At 39.5% G+C, this 18,777-nt stretch overlaps 1 protein-coding gene across 1 annotated transcript in view; it reads right to left on the bottom strand.

Moving 5' to 3' along the window:
• NKIRAS1 (NFKB inhibitor interacting Ras like 1) overlaps nucleotides 1–18,026 on the bottom strand; it is a 156,594-nt gene extending 138,568 nt beyond the window's left edge. The window contains exons 1-2 of the mRNA XM_044066871.1: nucleotides 17,573–18,026; nucleotides 17,280–17,409 (exon numbers count right to left, since the gene is read on the bottom strand). Coding sequence (XP_043922806.1) covers nucleotides 17,280–17,409; nucleotides 17,573–17,632 — 190 coding nt within the window. The 5' untranslated portion in view covers nucleotides 17,633–18,026. The remainder of the gene's footprint in view (nucleotides 1–17,279; nucleotides 17,410–17,572) is intronic.
• Nucleotides 18,027–18,777: the final 751 nt, after the last annotated feature.

Genomic DNA, 18,777 nt, shown 5'->3' on the forward strand with positions numbered 1-18,777 from the left:
CTGGGGTTTAAGGAGTTTGTTTTAGAACATCTAGTGTGTTTTTTAGGTTGCTTAAGAGGATAAAGTGCTTCCAGTTGGTCAGGGTGGGATTCTTTTTCCATACCTTTCATGCATCATCCCTGAGCTTATAGATAACTAACCAAACAACTAAAAGCAATTTTGTTTAAATAACTGAGACTTTGGAGAAGAAGGAATCCTGGACAGAGAAAAAAAGCAGGTTAGTTAGTAAAGGGGTGGGGTGCTTTTTCTCTTCTCTGCTTCATCCTATGGTGCCTACCCAGTGCTCCACATTGAGTGCTAGGTCTACCAGTCACTTAGGAACTCTGCAGACGTACTCCGATAGGGCTGGGGCCGGTACAGATCTTAAGGGCATCCTGGGGGTCTGGCAATCAGCATCCACTTGGGGATTTCTGCATTAGACCTAACATGTTATTCTCCCCTCATTCCTGGCTCCAGTGGTCATGTCCAAGGGCTGAGCATGGAATGAAAGCATGCACAGTTTCACCCCCACCTCTGCAGCTACTTAGCCATGTCCCCACACTATCCCCATCCCCTGCTTTGAGCCACACCTCCCAAAAGCACCATCCCCAGACACCACCAGGGATGGTCTCAGGAGAAACCCAAAGGACCACTAACCCATCAAGTGATGGTGAAGCCCATCCCTCCCTGCCACTCTGTCAATTGCTTGAAGCACTAATCATTCTACACTGTGCAACTTGTATACTATCTACATCCAAGGGAGTCATCATTCCACTGTAAATAGCCCTCATTAGACGGATTGTGAAGTACAATTCCCTCTGTGGTATTGTACCCGACGAGGCACATGCAACAACTGTAACAGCTGCACAGAGTTCCTTACAAAAAGGATACAGGGCATAAAAACATGCCCCAAGTAAATTACCTAAAATGCCCTATCACATCACTCACTGTCCTACAGACTGAGGGATGATCTATGCCTGGCATCCCTGGATCCTGCTCTGATGGACTTTCTGCATAAAGTCAAAACAAACACCATCAGAGTTACCTGATCTAAGGATTTAAACCTTGCTTGCAACATAAACAGCTAGGATGGAGGGACAGGTATTTGTCTTCGAGTACACCACTTTTCTGGAACAGGCTTCCCATCCATGTAAAGCGGAGTGCTTCCCTAACTGTAGTCAAGTGAAATTTGGACAAGTGGATGGGGAAAAATGGAAATTCACCCTTGGTCTGGCACCTATGTCCCTAACTTTTATTTTATTTTATTTTACATTTGTTGACCGGCTAGTCCAATTGGATACGTGTCCATTTTCAGTGGAGGCCCTGGGAGAAAAGCTCCAAAACAAAAACATACTAAAAAATATACTAAAAGTAACACACAAAATACATATAAAAACAAAAATATACTTAAAAATATATAAACATCTGACGGTAATGATTAGGAGATGGCATTAATATAGAGTAAGTCATCTTCAGTTTAACATAGTATACAAAAAGAAATGTAAGTACAGTATCTGGTAGGTTTTGAGCATGGTAAGTAGTACTAAGTAGTGACTGAGATAGGAATTAAGAGTGAAGATTCGAGTATAGATTGGGTACATAAAGATTTAAGGTAGAAAAAATTAGGTTATGTGGGTAGCAGATAGATTAGAGAATAACAGCTAGGCAGGGTTAGTACAAGAACATAACCAATGGTTGGAGAAGAAAAGTTTTAGGTTAGTTTTAAATAGTGGGAGAGAGGTTATGGTTGTGGTAATGGACAGAGGTAGCTAGGCAGGGTTAGTACAAGAACATAACCAGTGGTTGGAGAAGAAAAGTTTTAGGTTAGTTTTAAATAGTGGGAGAGAGGTTACGGTTGTGCTAATGGACAGAGGTAGCCTGTAAATGTTTGACCACCAAGCCCCCACCTACATATACCCCTTAGAAAAATCTTTGGGTACTAAACTTGCCAGATATGTTACAGATGCATGGCTAGGCTTAAAATGGCTCCCGTGTTTTGTTAGCCTAGTACAGGCTATGAACCTATAAATCAAACCTTCATCACCTACCTTTATGCCACCCGACTGGCGATAAGTGGCAATTTAAGAGGAGTTATTGGTCAGATGTTCTTGCCATGGAGTGTTTGAGATGTGTTGTTTCAGTTTATTTGAATTTGGGTTTTGGGTCAGAAGGTAGTAAGGTGGGCTGGCTGTCAGTTATTGGTGGCTGCATGGTGAATGTTCTAGGGCATTGGTCATTGATGCAGGGCAAAGGATGGAATGTTTACTACTAAGGGAGGGTTTATTTGTGATCACAAAGTCGAATAGGGAGTGTTTCCCTTTGTTGACGTTTGGTCTGGCATAGTCTTTAAATTGTCTCAGTTAGTCCATGACTGCAAAAGAAGTCATATATGTCAATGATTTTAGGGTGGAGGAGCTTGATGTTGAAGACACGCAAGATGTTTTTTTTGAAGGGACTAATCTGATCCAGGATATTGTTCATTAAGGTTTTGAATTTTTGTAGATTGGTGGAAGGTGTTGTAGGTATGCTACAGCTAGGATGAAAGGAGAATGGCCGAATAGCTGTAAAGATATGGTTGTGATCAGGATCATTAGTAAATAGTTTTATTTTGTTTGAGTATTTGAAAATTGTCTTTAATTAGGAAGACTGTGCCATCACCATTTCTAGTACCTGGTCTGGCATTGAGGATAATGAGGAAATGGTGTTTTATGCAGGGTGTTCCATGTTTTAGCCAAGATGTCCAAGTTTTTGGTTGAGATTAGAGAATGTAGGTGGCTTTAGTTTAAGCATGTTATAAGCATTCGGCAATATTATGTTCAGCTTGTATTACTGAATATGTACGGACCAAAATTCTATGTAGCTGTGTAGGAGAAGTATTTAAAGTAAGAGTATTTATTTTAATGATGAAGTGAAGGGCTTTGTAAATTGAGTGTTTTAGCCAGGGTGTTGGTAAGTTGCAGGATAAATTGGTATGGATTATTTGAATCGGTTTAAGTGGGAACTTGCACGCTATTTGTTTTACTATTTTGGATGGGACCTTTTCAAGTGCAAGGTGGTGCCAAGTAGTTTGATTAGTTCAAGTAAGTAATGGGAGGGGTGGATGAATAAAATGTATTATAAAAGAGTGAACATGAGCACAGTTCTATAAATTAGGAGTGGATGTGCCTGAAGAGACATGTTTGGTTTGGGAAATTAAAAGTCCAACTTCAATGTTTAATTCAGCCAACAAACATGTCCTTTACTGTACCATTCAGGGTTAAATGTACATGATTCACCAGATAGTTCACACAAAAATATAAGCAGTATCACAGTGAAAAGAATCCAATTTCAGGTTTATACTAAAGTGCTTGTATACAAGTATGGTATAACAAGTAAGCAAAAACAATGAATATAAAAGCCATACCAATAAACTGTGTAATAAAAATGAAATAAAAACAAACAAGTGAATTTGCAACTAAAAAGTAAAATGGATACATTTCAGACAGTAAACAAGCTGGAGGTAATAAATTAGTGAGTGGCAAGTCATAGGTGGAGTACATGGGTATTTAGAGTGCATTAAATCCATAAAGAGTTGAGAACTCCCTCAACCATCACATAAATTGCACAAATAAGAGCCATGGCAACTAAATGCACAAATTCCAAATTACTCAAACAAAAGGGGTGGAACTGGACCAAGTTTAAAAAAGTTGTACAACTGAATTAAGAAAACATGTTCAGTGTCCCTCTCCCTGCACATTCTCATTAATTAAAATGGCAAATGGATTAGCTACAGACCTTGATCAGGAAACGGATTCACAAAGAAAACAGAGCTTTGTCTAAGCAGCAAAATTAATGGCTCCAGTGTATGCTACATATGATCATCTAAAGTCAAACCTTCCCTTGGAAGTGCATTTAATTCATAGCCATATGTACAGACAAATTGTGACATACTTAAAACCGAATGTTTGCACCAAAATACATGCCAGCCCAGTCTTTTTGGTTAAACCATAGCAGACAAAAAGACAACCATTTCATTATGAACAAATCCCTTTCAGTGAAAACAACTAAAAATGAAATGGATAATCGTAATAATCATCAGTCGATTTCTTCAATGATCTGGGTATTGCTCTCTGGGTTCACAGCCTCTCTCCTACCTTCTTTGACAGTCATGCCAAACTGTTGCAGGTCTTCTCTCATGCAATCCCTCTATCTGCTGGCTGGATATCCTTGCCCCATCTTGCCTTTTTCCTACAAATCTGCTTTATCAAATCATCATCTGCTTTCATGAAACACTGCAATCTGTTCTCTCCGATCTTCTCTGCAATCAGGTCTACTCTGGCTATTGTTCTGATGTCAGGAAACCCAAAAAACGAACCACAAGCCAATAAAAAACACAAACAAGGCGGTGATGAACAGAATCAGGCAACTGGATACTGAAAACCTTTGTTTAATCCCAGAAATAGTCAAACAAATAAAAGCAGACAAAATCCACTCCAATAACGTTAAGCGCGCTTTCACTTTGCCAAATACAAAGCTTCATCAGAACAATAATCTTGTAAAACTAAGGTGCTTAAATATACTATGTTGTAGTATAATTGAATAATTATTTAATTTTCTTAGAAGATTGAAGTTTCTTAAAATGACAGTCCTTATAACACACATATATATATATATATATATATATATATATATATATATATATATATATATATATATATATATATATATATATATATACATATATATAGCCATGCTATGAAATATTAAAAACAGTCAACAGTCAGCGCAACAATACACACATCCATTAGTGTAATAAATGTTAAAAACTACACATGTTGTTCTGAACTTATAGTAAAAATAGACATTATAAATAAATAAAAAAATATAATCTATTGAAACATAATAATAAATATTAATACAGGTAAATACCCAATTAAAACAGTTGAAACACTAGTAAATGGAATAATAAACATGAATGAATGAAATGCTGTTGAGTAACTTAACTAAACTAATGCACTCCTCATAACCAAAATAAATATAAAAGACAGCCTGAATATAACAAAAACATACACAGGATACATCTAGAACATAAAAACTTGAATAAACATGCTGGATCACCCAAGAGAAAAAAAATATATATAAATGCCTATAAACACCTCAAGTAAATCCAATGTTGGCATATCATAACTTAGCCTGTTGTAACTTTAATACACTGCTTATACTAATATTATCATTCAAGCCAGGGGGTCTACTGGCATCAGTTTTTAATTGCCAAAATAATTCTCGAAACTCGACCCTAGACTCCCAACTACCTCCCCAGGGGTCACTACCTACTTGTTCTAACACGGCAAATTTTATTTTCATATTATTACAAACTAATGAGTGTTTATAAAAGGCATTGAATTCTTTTTCTTTACTAATTTCATAAAAATGTTCGTAAATTATTTTTCTAAGGATACGTGTGGTTTTCCCTATTTAAAAACTATTACAGCTTAAACATATACCAATATATACAATTCCTCTTGTACCACAATTATAACATTTCAATGCTGTAAACCTAATACCTCTAGAAGGGATCTGATTATCCTGCTGTTGTAAAATAAATTCACACTGACGACACACACCACATTTAAAGGTATCCCTTTTGGAACTAACGTTGTCACACTGTTGAAAGTCATTCCTATCAAATATGTCCTTTAAATTCATTCCTCTTCTCCTAATAAAGGAAGATTGGTCAGGAATATATTTCCCTGTCTCATTATTGACTTTAAGTAAAGGCCAGTATTTTTTAATAATTTCTTCCACTAGCCGAAAATGTGTGTGTAAATGCTTGATTATACTGTACATTAATTTTCACTTTCTAGGATATTAACCCCCACACCCAGTCCAATAAGTGGAAAAAACTTTGTTCTGATGTCTTCGATTCTTCATCTGTCTCACAGTTTGCATCCTACTACCCATCTAATGCACTTCATTGCCATCACCTCAAACTCCCACAGCTGCCATGCCTTCACTGCCCAGGTTTCTGTGTTATGCACAGACTAATTTTCAGCTTCTTTGGCACATTATACTATCGCACACTACCCCCCCGCCCCGAAACCTTGTGCCACTTGGCTGCAGCATCTCTGATTTTAGCTCTGACCTCTTCATTTAGACTTTGCTTCTCCTCAACCATGCCTCCCAGTAATAAACAAAGCTGTTAACTTGTTCTATTTCCCTTCCAGCTTATTTTTCAAATTCTTCTGATTTCCCACATTTGCTGCCATGATCACTGCCTTGTTTGTACTCAGTTTCATCCTATGTACCTTCAGTTTTTTTATTCCAGTCCACTACCATTTGCTGAAGTTCCTGTTCAGAGTCTGCTTGTACTGCCACACTGTACGCACCGAGAAGCTTTGATGATCTGTCCCCACCAACCTACTTACTGAAGTAGTCCACCAACAGTATTAAGTGGGCTCACAACTAAACCCTAATGCACCCCACTCTTACTGGTAACCTCTCCTCTCAGACTCCAAAGAGTTTTCATACTTGTGCCACAGAGCCCTTTTATGTTACCTGTGGTAATTCTAACAGTGTTTAGAAAACTTCAACCCATCAACTGCCCAACTCAACTTTCTTGGCATGTTATATGCTTTGCCCAAGCATAGGAATGCCCAGTTTAACTCTTTTCTCATCTCCAGCTTCTTCGCTATTATATGTCTCACTGCAAACACTGGGTCTGTTGTACTACACCCTGATCTGAATCCAAACTGCTCATCTCCCATCTTACTTTCTACTAGTCTACGTATGTATCAATCAACCTGACTGGCATTTCCATGCAATATGACATGGGTGTGCCATCTCTGTACTGCCTGCTGTTGTGACTATCCTCCTTATTCTTGTATAATGGTACTAGAATGCTTATTCCCAGTCATCTGTGATATGCCTCTCGCTCCTTACCATGATGACTATGCTCAACAGCCACTTTTCCTAACATACCTAACATATTAATCATATCTGCTGTGACTGCATACCTTCATAGGCAAGTACTAGGCCAGCTGCCCTTGTGGGCCATTTTAAGCCCAGCCTATTTCCTTTTTTATGCTCAAATTAACCTATCCCATTTTGTTAAGAGATGAGCCTTGCTCATCTCATAGTTGATAATTACATTTTACACCTAATGATAGTAAAAAGGCTCATACCATAGATAATTTGAGGGAACCTATGCAAGGGATAAAGTATTTAGGAGCTGCCTTGGACCATGAGTAGTGCAGGGGGCAGTCCTGGGGTAAACTGTTTTTCATCCACAGATCTTAGGTGAGTTTGAATATCGGCAGGAATGAGTTTTGTTCTACGTGGATGGGCAGTCTGTCCCAGAGCAGAGGTATCCTCTGCAAGATATACCTGTCCTGCAACATCAGCACAATGGTTTGGAAGAAGAGGTTTATATCCCTAGGGTGAGTATTTCTGATGACATCTGACTTTCTAATGTGTAGTAAATCCATCAGTATTTGGTCAGATGATGCCTTGTATGCCAGACATAGGTAAGCTCTTAAGAGTCTGTATTATACGGAATACAGTGTTGTGTGTTAGGCCCAGCAAGCCAGTATGTAAAAATCTACTGCCAATCATTAGCGGACCGGAGTTTCGCTGTGGCGACCCCTAACCGGGAAAAGCCGAAAGACACAAACAAACAGTGACAGGACTTTGAGTTGGTCCATGTAGGATATGTTGTTTGGGCTTTGTATCCTTTTGGTACGGTATCTCTGTGGTCATTCCAGTTGTTCCGTGTTCTGAACAGATACATGCCAAAGGGGGCATTATACTCAGTGACTGGCCTAATGATGGCTGAGTAAAGGGGGAGAATGACATCCCTAGATCTAGACACAATCTCTGTTTATAAGCTGTGCAGTACAGAATAACTTTCTTACAATGGACACATGCTGGTCAAAAGTTAGGCCACTGTCTACATAAGTTCACAAATCCCAAACAACTGGGTCAACTCTTACAGGTGTGTTGTCAATGTGGTAGTTTCCTGGGGTAGAGGACTTCCCTGAGAATACAATAATGCATTTTTGGCATTTATTTTCAGCCCATGATTTTGGCACTAGTTCTTTATTAGGCACAAGCCTTCCTGAAGGATGGCTAAGTCACCTGGGAATTCAAGGACTGCTCCCACCATGTAGTCATCTGCAAAATTGGTCAGCCAGAGCCCTTTGGTATTGCCTTTAATTTCAGAAAAGTAGATGCCAAACAGAAGAGGTCTGAGCATAGAACACTCAGGTACTCCACTAGTGGCTGGCCTGTTTGTTGAGGTAACCTCCCCATTTTGATTTCCTGCATTCTTTCCGTTAGCCAGATGGCAATCCAGCGGGTGACACTGGGGTTTATTCCTAGTTTGTTTAGCTTTTCTTCTATGCCTGAGTGGGGAACCATGTCAAAAGACTTGGCTAGGTCAAGGTATGTGGTGTATACCATTTTGCCTTCATCTATTGTTTTGGTGACCTTTTCAAAAATGTCCACCAGGTCGAGTAAGAATGACCAACCCATGACAAATCCAAACTGAAAACAGGTCAAGTCTTTGGAGGTTCCCTATACCCTAACTGATTGGCTCCATGACAAGTTCTTTCATTGGCTGTGCAGAGGAGCCTGGCAAGAGTCCGACTCCAAACCAGTTACAAGTGGTGTCCCACAGGGCTCAGTCATGGGACCTCTCCTGTTCGGTATATACTTCTTTGAGGTACAGGCAAGCACAGGAGGACTGTGGCTGACCAAGTTCGCAGATGATTGCAAACTGGGAGCCATAATCAACTCTCCAGCTGACACAAGCATCCTCCAGAAGGGTCTTACGGAGACTGATACCCGGTGTCAGAACCATGGCCAAGCTAAATGCCAAAAAGTGCATAGTCACCCCCTTTGGGAAAAACAATGTGCCCACAAACTACCACATAGGTGGTAATCCGCTAACTACGGAAGATGTAATTAGGGATCTAGGGACCCAAGTAGATAGTAACCTCTATTTTGATAATCACATTGCCAAAGTGGTTAGAAAAACCTTCTATATAGCCCACCTAATCATGAAAGGGTTCACATCTAGATCAACAGAGGTCATTGTACCCCTCTACTCATCAGGCCCATAATTGAGTACAATGCCCCATTTGGGATGTACCTTACCGACACCTGCAACAGCTAGAGAGAGACCCCAAAAGTACCTCACCAAGAGGATTGTGGGCCTCAAACAGATGCCCTATGCAGCTCGACTAAAGAAATTCCAGCTCTACTCAGTTGCTTACCACCTACTCAGAGGCGATCTCTGCCTGACGTACAAGGCCATGTCTAACCCGGAATTAATGGACATGCTCCACCTCCAGGCATTTAAACCTCAACACAACAGCCTTCCCTCGCTCTGGAATAGAATCCCAATCAATGTTAGGCAGAGCCCCTCACTGACCCTCTTCAAAAGAAATCTTGATGAGTGGATGGGAAATCGTAAATTTACACCTGGGATCACCTCTATGGCCCTGCTGAATAGAAGCTCAGGAATCTAATCTAAAAGGGAGGCGAAAGCCAACACATTCTGGCTAGGCTTATAAATGCCCTAGGGCAGATAGGTTCATAGGTAGGTACTAGGCTAAGACTTACGGGTCTGTAATTACTAGGTCCGTGGAAGGTCCTCATTTATGCAGGGGAATGACTGTAGCTGTTTGCTATTCACTTGGCAGAAAACCTGTATGTAGGCTGAGATTTAACAATGTTGTTAGAGGAGTAGAGGGAGATCATGACTTCCTTGGATCTAGAAGATGTACCCCGATGATCAGTCTATCTATACAAAAATTAATTCCTAACATAGAGGGAGATAATGACTTCTATGGATGTAGAAGATATACCCCCAATGAACAGCCTATCAATATAAATAGTACTTCCAAACAATGGTAATGTGGTGGTCAAAAGATATTTCACTGTCAATGAAAGGGCCCAAGTCTCTAATGACAGAGTCTGTTTTTGAGGGGGGTATTGCCTATGTGTTAGAAGCATGGGTACCTGGGTTTGCCAAAGGACACAATGATGGATTTCTTGGCATTGAGGCTGAGGCCACGGTCTAAGCACTACTTGTTAAGTGCGCATTAGGCCCTCCTGGAGAGTCCAGTGGTCAATTAGGGTGTTTATGACAGTTCCCAGTTTGCAATCATAAAAACTTCAGCCACAGGCCCTTGGTGTCGGCCTTGACATCTGAGAAATAAACACCAAAAAGGAGTGGTCCCATTACAGATCCCTGGGGTACACTGCTAGTAACAACTCTTTTTGCTGAGAGTGGGCCTACAACACTAATAGACCAGTTCTGTCAGTGACACCGTTTGCTATCCAGTAGGTAACATTCCTATCAGTGATACCAGACTGTGGAACGGTACCAAAAGGCTTTGGCCAAGTCCAGGTATGCAGTATGAAGTGATTTACCCAAATCCAGTGTCTCAGTGACTTGTTCAAAAAAGTCCTGCCTTTAATAAACCCACATTGGCTATGCCTTTGTTAACGAGTCCCATAATAAGGCCGTGAGGCTTATGGATCTATAGTTTCCCAGATCAGTAGCTGGCCCCTTTGTGAAGTGGGAAGACTACAGCAGTTCTCCATACCTCTGGTATGACTGCAATGTACAGACTAAGACTGAATAGACGATAACAAATCAGCCAGACAATGTTTGGTGCTGGCAAGAAGACAGTCAGTCACATTATCCTGGCCCATGGAACTAGTACCGTTTTAATCTTGGAGTGACCACTTAGGACTTGCTCAGAAATGAGCAGGGGTTGGCAAAGGCACACTAATGAGCTGCAGATAAGAGTATAGGCAATGAGAAAGAAATAGGGGGGTACTAAACGAAAGACCAGCACTGGTAGAGTTTTTAGTAGTATCTAGAACACAAGCTGCCATTAAGAAAAGGATAATTAGTAGAGCACATAAAATACTGCAAGATAACTACAAGAATCAGAGGAAGTTAAAAAGGATTGGATAAGCAATTCAGAAAGAAACAATGCGGGGGGTGTATGTATACCTTCCAAATATGCAACAAAGTCTGGAAGATTTAGGATTTTTGCTTGGAAGTATTTGCACAGATGTTTTTACTCCCCCAAGAAGACTCCAAAGAAATCTTATTCAGGTAGACAGCAAATGGTGGAGGTGTGTTGGGGAAGAAACAGGTAACTAGGAACATATTTTCCAGGAGTTTAATGAGTTCGCAGACTTTAAAGTTTCTATGCAGACTGCTCTGTCAGAGATACTGGGTGAACAAATTTGTGTAAATAAAAAAAATGATTTTTTTGAGCTATGAATTGTCTAGACATGGTAAGGCCTTGCTGAGTCTAATTACGGTGGCTACCAAAAAAATTACTAGAAACTGGAAATCAAAATTCTAAACCAGCTTTACTAGAAGCAGAGAATATAGTAACAAGAGATCAAACAACTGGAATTGGTATCTTTAGAAAAAAGAAAAAAGAAAAAAAAAAAAAGAAGGGTGGCCGCAGTGGTGCAGCGGTTAGCGTTGCCGCCTCACAGCAAGAGGTTTTCCAGTTCGATCCTTGGCTGGGGTGCCTTCTGTGCAGAGTCTGCATGTCCTTCCTGTGGTCACGTGGGTTTCCTCCGGAGTCTGCATGTCCTCCCTGTGGTCGCGTGGGTTTCCTCCGGGTGCTCCGGTTTCCTCCCACATCCCAAAGATATGCTGTGGGTGGATTGGACACTAAATTGGCCCTAGGCATGAGTGCGTGCATGTGCATACCTTCTGCGGAAGGTTGGGCGCCGGGCTGGCAACTCAACACAGTAAACCTCCACTGCCAATCATGAGCGGATAGGTGATCTGCTGTGGTGACCCCTAACCAAAAAGAAGAAGAAGAGTAGAAGCAAATTATATAGGAAAAATGGGAATTGTGGGAACAATGCATGCAGAGGCGGAACAAGGTTTAAAAGAAGTCAGGATTTGAATGAGCTATGCAATGTTTGACTGGATAGATTATAAGTGATGTATAATGTTTTGCAATTACATGTGTCAACATGGTTTGTAATGTATAAAGTTTCCAAATGAAATTGTGTCAGTATGGTTTGTTTTCATTTATAGAAATGTAAGATTTCCCATATCATATGTAATAATTTAATAAATAAGTTTCTTGTTTATAAAAAGGGAAGTAAAGTCCGAGCTGAATATGTTGGGCATATCCTCGGGAGATAAGTATGCAGTGTTACTCTGTATCAATTTAGAACTTAGTTGGATATTACTTCTGAGATTCCTAGCATAGTTAAAGAAGGCTTCGTGGCTATCCTTAGCATAGGAGGCAATTCTCAGTTCATACTTGTTTTTGGAGGATTTGATTTTAATTCTAAGTTCTTTGTTAATCGTTCTGAATTCTTCTCTAGCTAATGGGGTATAATTTTGCTTTTATGGTCTTCCTCTTATTATAGAGTTTGTTAATACTGGGGTTCCACCAAATGGGTTTACTGTTAAAGTTAGCAATGAAATTAAAATGTATGGGAACCCCAGTGCAAGCCTGGAAGTGGGCACTGGAAGCAAGGCCTCAATGAAAGCCTGGATGTGGGCATAGAACTTATCTGTGCATACAGCCATGTATACTCTGGGATCATCAGGGTGAAGAGAGGATTTGAATTTCATCAGGAGGTTAGTTAGTTGGAAAAGATTTGCCTTGGAGAAGTATCTGAAGATGGAGGCATTGTAGGGCAACTTGGATCTTGCACTTAAGGTAAGTGTCATTGCATAAAGGCCAGATCTGACCACTGATTTGGTAAACACAGGTGCCAAGCAGAGGCAGCCTAGGTTGGTGAAAATCTGATCCAATATTTTTGAGCCACTCATTGGGGTTTGAACTAGTTGGTCTAAGGAGTTGGCATTAATGAGGTCCACAGACCTTTGTGCATACCAATTAGTTGTAGTTGTTGTGTCTTTCGGCTTTTCTCGGTTAGGGGTCGCCACAGCGGAACTCCAGTCCGCTAATGATTGGCAGTAGATTTTTTTTTTTTACGTGTCGAGTTGCCAGCTCTGACGCACAACCTTCAACGAAGGTACGCCCATTCAATTTATGAAGGATAGTGTTGAGCTCTCTATATTAAGTAATGTCAGTTTGTTTAGATAGGCCACATGGTTTGCCAGGGTCATGGAAGGGGTACTGTAGCTGGCAACAGTGTGGTACTTGGTTTTGCTTACCATGACATGAATGTGGAGGAGTTCAAGGTCATTGTCTTGTGTTACAAGTCTGAAGGTCAAATGGTTTCTTAGGAACACAGGTACTCCACCTGAAGCTACACTTTCCAATTTGCCATTGCATATAAAAAAGAGAGAGAGAGTGTTAGGCATTGAATTCCTGTACTCCAGAGGTGCTATCACTGTTCTGAAAATCATGTTTCATCTATATTTTCCATGGACTGGGATACCTGTAAGGATTGCAACTTTTTGTTAAGGCATCCATCATTGAACAAGGTCACCTTAACATTGTTTTGATTTTGATTGATCTTGCCTAAAAAGTCAGTAAGTTTTGGCAACACTGAGAAGAAGCCATGAAGAAAAAGATGCAAGCTGGGGTTTTCAATCATCTCCTCCCAGGCTGATATGCTCCCTTAAAATGACGACACCAGTGGCTATGCCAATAATTGAAGTCAAACACATTTTGTTTATATTAAGGCATCATTCTTGGCAATGGTAGGATACTGCTCAGTACCAATTTCACACCCAGTTCAGATGCATACTCTGAAAGCTCCAACTTGTCCCTCTGGACATGATTCAAGGAAATCCACGTCAAGTTGATCACTCCTACGTGCACAATGATCAGGTCATAAGAGTACCTGGGGTAAAGAGACTTGGCCCGTAAACAACTGAAATATGAAGTGCTATAAGCTACCTACTCTTGCCATAATGGCATTTTCTATTGCCTTATTGCACCTACACATAATCATCTCACTGAATCCCTTTGGCACCAGCAGGTGTCAAGGGAAAGGCTGAGACAAACAATATATGCAAGATGCAAATCAACAATTTAAGATATTTATTTTCTACAGGGGCACTTTTCTAAAACATTTGCAAAAAACTGTGAAAGTTCCAAAAGATGAAACACTCCTGATGAACCTCATCAGTCTGAGGAAAACAATAAAGACTTTTAAACTCATTAAAATACCACACAGAAGGAAGAGAGTAGGATATGATGTAAATTAGAATTCTATTACCGATTAAAACTACAATAATTCTTGACAAAATAACATTCTTCTTGATGGGAAAGAAAAGACGGCAATGTAGGCTGGGAAGAAAGTAACTGGTTGCGTGAAAGTGAGCAGCAAGTGTATGTCCTGCTGGTCCTGCACCCACAACATTTGCTATCACTGCTTTATTTCCATACATTTTTTTCACATATGATCTCTGTGGCTGTAACATTAAGAAAACTTTTTAACTCATACTTTTCTCACTACACTATAATTTTAGAAGTCCTAGAAAAAGAGGTACATGAAATTTGTTTGAACTACAGTCCGTAGTTAAAAAGTTTTACAGAAAGGCACTTAATGAAATGGATAACTGTTAAGCTGTCATGATACAGACCAATACTCCTTTGTGTACAAGATTTCTAAGGTCATCATCCTATGTTTTTTAAGACAATGACACTGAAAACAAGCCAGTAGTTAACCTGCACATTAGTCTATACCATCAAGCACCGAATTACTAGTGAAACAATGGGTTAAGGCAGTGGCTAGAATACAGTGCAATTCAGTGCTACTACATTTATATATCTTTACCTGCTGATAACTTCAGAAATTCAATACAATATTCCACAAAGTATAAAAAAGAACATTAACCTATTAGGAGCAGCACAGCTTGCATCAAAGATGACCTACAATTTCTTCCAGAAATCATCTTTCTTGAAGCTGTCTGGCCAACTAATTAGCCAAAAAAACAACCACAAATGTCTAGCAAAACCCAGATGAAAAAACTAACAAAGACTGCTACATAAGCCAATCAACAATCCCTCAAACATTAATCCTACACACAAGCTAAATCTACTGCTACCAGCTTTCCAACATTAAAAAAAAAACTTCCCATAACTTAAAAATCACTCCACGAATAGAGAAATGAAATCACTTAATTGAACCCATCAGACAAACATCATTTACTGTAGAAAAATCAACTTAAAAATTACAAGTTCATGACCCATACACTCCAAAACATGTACCCAACCAATCACAAAATAAAATAAAAACAATAAATGTGATTTTCATAACCATGTCACCTAGCCTATCGCAATCAACTTGCCCTATATGCTACCAACACACCTCTCAACTGTCCAGATTTTTGCCTCATATTTTTTTGTCTGTTCCTCATAAAATTTGTGTTTTATTCTGGGAAATCACTGACAATTGAAGTTTCTAAATAATGACATACATTTGAATTTCATACTTCAGATCCTTCAGAACATGCATGCCAACATAATTCCTGCTATTCTAGCAACTTTGTATGCTTATAAAAGAGAATACTTAAAACGTGTCCCTATTTTTGAGCCTCTACCTCCCTATTATTAAAGGCTTTGTCCAGATTTCTTGTGTTAAGAGGGTGACAGGTATGGCTACCTATCAAGAAAACACAATTCCAAAAGCAGAAAAATAACTGCTTAAATCTGATATCCTTATGCGACAAATATTTCTTCCAACAGTTTAGTTTAGGTATACCAATCCTAGGTATTGATTATAAGTGCTTGGTTGTAGAGAGTGCAATTCCCTTTATGAAAGCAAGGGATGCAGCCCACTATGATAAAATAAGTTTAAACATAGTTGCTAGAATGGGCTTGCATCCATTTTTAACACAAGTCTGCTTAAACAAACATTTTTACAAACTGGCACGGTTCTGATGAAAATTGAAATACTATGTTATATCATCCAAAATTATTGAAGATTTCACCCAGAGTATGTGAATGGACATTTGTTCACTATTTTATGCAGTGGCAAGTTTTCCATTCTTCCCTATTCTGCCCCCCCCACACACACACACACACACACACACACACAATCTCTGAGGTCGTCATTAAGCACTAAAGACTTTGTTTTAGCACAAAAGCATTTGTGTTTCTCTTTTTTGTCAGCATTTTTTTTATAACAATACAGTTTTCAAGGTGCATTGCTTGAATTAGTTGGATTTAAGAATGCTATGTTTAGGCAGGAAAAATGCCATCCATTACTTTTTCAGCCATGTATCTATCAGTAATGTCAGCTATTAAAGTGGTTAACTTTTAATAATGAAAGACCTTTAAAAACTTTTGCCTTGTACTATTCATTAATATATTTGCTTAATTGTTGCATCATTTCAGAAAATTTACAATTTAAGAGCTTTTTGTATATTCTGTAACTAAAAGCTAATTTCATACACATTGGCATCCTTTTAGTATTGCATTATTTTTGCCATTATATTTTAACGTCATGTTTGTTGATTTATGGTGATGTATTCTTTCTATTTGGAGTTTTTCTTCTAGTGTGCCCACTGAAAATAGGCTCGGAGCAGCTGGACCTCCCAATCACCAAACAATGATATTGACATTTTCTGCCATTGCAAACAGTAGTGGTAAGGTGCGCCCACTTGCTCATCAAAAGGCAGTATTCTTTTCAATCCTCTTTTTTGCTTTTTCCAAAACTATAACTCCCTGTGTGCACTACAGCTTGAGATCTGTACTTTAAGGAAATGTTCCCGAGGAAACAACATAAACAGATCTCGAAAGCCTATCGGATGTAAGTGGACCATTAACACAGACCCAGTAGTTTGCCTGCAGAAAGGAAGATGAGAATACAAAGGAAGTGAGGTAAAGCAGTAGGATTCTGATTAGCTCTGCAAAGCACTGGAAGTCGAGCAACAGTGTCTTATTATGCTACAACACACAGTGGCTCACAAGCCTACCACCTTGCCAGAGTTTCTCTGATTTCCGCATTTCTATTGTAGGAAAAATATTCTGCATGAAAGATGATAACCGTTTTGATGTTTTAATGCAGTTTATTTTCTTAAATTTACGCTAAAGAAAACTATGATACTTTAGATAAAAGTATAATTCCATAACTCTTGAGATTTAATACACCGAAAGCAAGACATTTCTGTAGGGCATGAGTGGACCGAACCTCTACAACATATCACACTTTATACAGATAATTTACAGTCTGGGTACTAAAATAAAGCAAACATTTGCGGAGGTGCTTTTCTGTGCAGAGAATATACTGCGCCTATTTCAGTATTATTATTACACGCAATACATCATGCCCCCTCCCCCAACAAATAAATAACTTTTTTTTACAGGCTGCTACGTGGCTGGTATTAAAAGCATGCTTACCAATCATATGGTTGCCATAAAGAAGTTGCTCCAAAATTGCTGTTTTACCAACAGAGGACAATCCACAAACAATAACTCTGCATCCTTTTCCCATGTTTATTGCGGGTACAGGACACGGTTCTTTATACTCCTAAAATTGTAAACAAAACAATGTCACTAAGTGGGTAAAAATATTAATCTTCGCTAAATCCGTTAAAACAGGTATTCATCATGTTTAATCTTAACGTTTAAAGCCAAGTGGATTTACTTATTGTCGATGCATTTGTTCGGTAAAATGGCTATACTTTACACACCTTCACCAAACAAAAACTTCGCACGAGAAACTGCAGGTAATTGACATCCAAACACCTCATCCTTACGTCACACTAGCACTTTGAGATTATACTGTAGCCAATCAAATCGCCATCTGTTTCGCCCCCGAAACAGGAAGGGAATTGGAGCACCGCGCTGCGCCTCTTCGTGTGGCCTTGGCAACAACCCTTAAATCGAGCGGGTGGTGGGTGATGCCGAGTTAGTGATTACTTGCAGTAACAGATGAATCCCAGAGAAGTGCAGTTCTTTGGCAATCACTTGCTGAAGAGTGCTATTTTGCGGACTAAATCGCTGAGATGTATTCCTAAATTCTCTCGTCTAACCCCGCGTCTCCGTTTGACGCTCTTTAAAAAAAAAAAAAACTAAATAATCAAGCTGTATAAACAAGAAAAACTGGAATTTAGCACGGGCATCCCCGCCCCCCCTAGGTGCGCCCAACCCGTAAAGTTGCAACAAATAACCTTATAATTGGCGTACAATCACACATACCCTCCTTTAGGTGTCACACATCCTACACAAAAGGAGGAGGATTTTTTCACACCAACCAATGACATTTAAACATATACATATAGATATTTTTTTGCGATATTATGCAAGCTGCAAATATTTAGAGCATGACTAGTTGATTTAGTTGTGTTTGGCTCTACAGGCTCAACGTTGATCAAGTACCAATGTGCCATACTCTGTCCACTTGCACTTACTTTTTAATCCCACCTTTTAGTGTTTAGATGTGGTCTGGCCGTTCGGTCTTCCATAGTGTTAATGCATCGATAAGTAAAATGTTTTGTGCTGACTTCGAGCTTAACAAAATCCAATTCTGTCTGTAAGGATTGCTACTACTACACAAAATGGAAAAGTTTCAGATTTTAACACACAAAAGCTGCTTCACTCGCCGCATTCAAATAGGGTTTATACATAATGGGCTATTTTTTGTGAGCAGTAGTTTACAGCACTCATTGGTTCATAGGTAGGTACTAGGCTATCGTCCCAAGGGCTTACGTAAGCCTAGCCAACAAGGTTCCCTGGCTTACGCCACCCAAGAAAGTTATTTTCCTGTGCCACTGTTGAGCAGAGACACAGACATGATTCCCCAGGGTGTATTTCTTATTTCCCATCCACTCATTAAGATTTTTTTTGCAGAGTGCTAATGAAGAACTTTGCTTGACATAGATTGGTAGCTTGTTAC

Source organism: Protopterus annectens, chromosome 3.part1 (assembly GCF_019279795.1).
Source record: "Protopterus annectens isolate FY-2018-M chromosome 3.part1, PAN1.0, whole genome shotgun sequence".
NCBI classification, from domain to species: domain Eukaryota; kingdom Metazoa; phylum Chordata; order Ceratodontiformes; family Protopteridae; genus Protopterus; species Protopterus annectens.